This window comes from Neltuma alba, unplaced genomic scaffold, assembly GCF_004799145.2.
Source record: "Neltuma alba isolate B1F8T4 unplaced genomic scaffold, ASM479914v2 tig00003190_pilon, whole genome shotgun sequence".
In the NCBI taxonomy this organism is placed as follows: Eukaryota; Viridiplantae; Streptophyta; class Magnoliopsida; order Fabales; family Fabaceae; genus Neltuma; species Neltuma alba.
Window position 1 is genome coordinate 63636 of NW_021633181.1, and position 3542 is coordinate 67177.

Consider the following 3542-nt stretch of genomic DNA (forward strand, 5'->3'; position numbering starts at 1 on the left):
ACACATGTTCCATACATACATTCAGAACGTGACCTCCAACTTTTTGGAGGTGTTTTTTTTTCCCCCCTAATATAAATATAACGTGTGGCAAAAATATAAATATATAAGGCTAGGAGTGCCCTTCACCTCTAATAGAGGCTATTTTTAAAAAAAAAACTAAATCTACTCTATTCACAAGGGTTAGAAATTCAACTCCTATCACGAAGTAATTTGGAGCAAGCAAAACCCTGTCTCACACAGACACGTCAATTTCAACACAGTCCTATCCATCACATGTAAGTGACTTCCAAAGATAGGACGGTGCCTACCAAAACGGTTTAGTGTCCTAATTACAAAAGATGCATAAGATAAGCACTTTGCAATAAGAACTTCAGAAGAAAATCTTTCAGGAACAACCTCATGCTTACTGTTGTATTAGTCTATTAGGTAAACAAGTTTCCAATGCACAAAAATGATCATTCACCACACTAATAACATACGATTGGCATCATGCTACAACCAAATTGGCGAAAGAATACAGGACAGTAAGGTAGCATGTTCAACAATCTATCGCTTAGCCATCTAATGCTAGCTCAGGTGGTAAGAATTGGATAAGATGGATAGTGATATAGTATTTAAACCTTCCTGATGCAACCGGGGGGAAAAAAAAATTCAACAGCTTTACCAGTCTAGGACAATTGATGTTGGGTTCAATTTTGGAAGATCAAAATAAGGTTTTATTTGAAATCACTTACAGCATACGAATGTGGAAGTGAACTGAGCATCATCTTCATCTAGAGTTCTTTAACTAAATGCAGAGATAGATGATATTCCAATATAAAAGGAGGGTGAGACAACTTTTGCATCTTTAAACATCAGATTTATATTGTAACATACATATGCTTGACAAAGGCATATAACATACATCCTCATTCCTTATCTAAATACCTTTCCAGCATAATTACATAAACAGAAAATCTTTGGATACCCATGCATCGTCATTCAGCCTTTAGACAAGTAAACTCCCCAATAAAAATAGGCTTATAAAGAGGCCACAAAGATGACATGGTAAGGCAAAAAACAAAACCCTCACAACCCCCCCCCCCCCCCCCCCCAAAAAATGATAAGCAGAAAATCTCAGAACTTTATCCAATCAAATCAACAGTCTTGAATAACTAGTTTTCTGAATACCAATTATCTCACAATATGCAGATTCAGCAAGTCCTACTAGGACAAATTTCCAAGACACAACAACAGTAACAAATAAACAAGTTTTCAACCATGAAAGCAATAACCTCTAGTATTAATCAGGTCTTCCTTGGAATGACATTATAATACTAGCCAGTAGTGTAAAAGAGCATGCGAGGTTGAAGCAATTGGCTAAGCTAACAATCAATAGATATATTTGGTTGGGGCAATTATATGCATATAGGCATGACAAATTTTGTAAAACATTTTGTGGAACGCAGAACGAATAACTCATTTTTATAAAATATTAAGTATTAAAAATTGTTCATGTTTATGATTCTTTCAGCATTAGAGAACATGGAAAAAAAATAAACACGATGAAAGATTAAAAGCAAGGCTCTCTGATTATTATAGTCAATTAACCAAAGGCATCACCATCACATTTAGTCACTGAAAACAATTTGGCGATTCTTGACCTACCTGCTGGTGATTCTCCTTAAGACAGAAAATAGAAATTATTTATAGCCTAAACCTGCCAGATGATGAAGGTTGAAGTGAACAAAGCATTTTCTTCATCTTGCATTCTTCAATCCAATGTACAAGTCAAAGTCAGATTCTATTGACTAAACTGATCAAATATGTATACTCAAAACAATTAGCATATAAGACTACGTATCACAGATACTCGGTCCGTAAGATAAATGTGCCTAACAAAGGGATACAGTCATTCTTTTCTATATATTTTCCAGCAAAACCAGAATTAAATCAGTAAATCTTTGCAAATCGATGGATGTTTCTTAAACATTTTAGCAAGTAAAAATTTGCAGTTTATTAAATGAGCGCACAAAAATTAAGAACTAGGGGTGAAAGAGATATCAGCCAATGATAAGCTCAAGCAAACAAATGGAAAACCATTGATAAACAGAAAGACAAAGAGAGAGTCAGGAAATTGTGTCCTTATCAAACCAGACCACCTTATTAAACAGCCTTCCAAATACCAACAATCCCGCCAATGGATTTCTAATTACAGAGTCACTAACATTGTAAAAGTAAAAAACAGGACACAAAAAAAAAGAGAGTAAATGTTGGAAGGTACCAAATCCATTTAAATCGTCTAAATAGAATAGCATCAATCTACAATTGAAGAACTGGAATCCAAATCTGATTGATAAATCCTGTGACTTTACAGAACAAAAACTGAAAAACAAAAGCCTACAGAAGACAGTACCTCCCACTTCTATGATCAGTAAACGTTCAATAAACTTAAATTATACAGGGGCATAGGGTCCAGCCGTACCACCAGAAAGCATAGGTCCATACGGAGATTCCTGATCATCCATAACAAGATCTTCGGTACCTCTAAAAGCCGCGTGAAGACAGACCAGCGCAATTCCAATCACTAGCGATACGAATACATTAAGCCATACATGGGTCAGAATCAAAGCCACCACAGTGATTATACCAAGCCCAATGGCCACGGCTCGATCGTCCAACACTGCCAAGTTGAAGACACTGACAGGTTCATCGCGCGAGAAGTAGAGGAAGTACCATCCAGCGAAAACAATCAAGAACACAATCATCGAGAAAGGGTGGTAAATGAGGCTGAGGAAGAGGATGATGAGAACGATGAGGGTATAGTTGGAGAAAAAATGGGAAACGTTTTGGGCTATGCGGGAGGTGGCGTCGGAGATGGAAGAAGGGAAGCTCAGGGCGGAGAGGTCGAGGAGCTGGCGCCATGGACGACGCGTAGCCATGACCGATTGGCTGGTTTCTTTGAAGGTGGAGAATAATTCAGTAGTGGAGGACATCGGGGACAAAGTGAAAATGTGATGTTGGATGAAAAATAGGGTTTCGATTGAAGAAAGAGAAAAGTCTAAGGAGAAGAAGAAGAAGAAGAAGAAGAAGGAGACGATTAAGGAAGCTAGGGTTTGGCGCAGGGAAGGGTTCTTCGGACTAGTCAACGGAGTGTTGGAGTCGACGAGGACGAGGTGCCGCCCCTTCCTACAGCGTCTGGACCGAAGCTTCGGAAGCTTGGATGGGTTACCTCCTATAATTAATACTTCTCTCATCTAAGACTATTTAACTAATTTGATTAGATTAAAAAAATTAGATAAATTAATTAATTATAAAAAATATGACACATTTTTTTTAAGACACTATAATTATCTTTCTTAAAATCCCCTCTCCCTTTTCTACTTGATTATGATTAAGGGAGTATCCATAAGAGTAATTTAGAGAAAATTGATAAATATAAAAAATGGGTCTTATATTTAGTATTAAAATCAACTTAACAATTAGGTCATATATTAAGGACCGGATAGGTATAAAAACTAATTGTCTAGATTAAGATTAAGAAAGTTTATTAGCTAAAACTA

General features: G+C 36.7%; 1 protein-coding gene across 1 annotated transcript; it reads right to left on the reverse strand.

The window, feature by feature from the left end:
* Positions 1-2246: 2246 nt before the first annotated feature.
* Positions 2247-3169, reverse strand: LOC114740893 (PRA1 family protein D-like). The gene has a single exon (XM_028929138.1). The coding sequence runs from the start codon at positions 2973-2975 to the stop codon at positions 2436-2438; it is 540 nt and encodes a 179-aa protein (XP_028784971.1). The 5' UTR covers positions 2976-3169; the 3' UTR covers positions 2247-2435.
* Positions 3170-3542: the final 373 nt, after the last annotated feature.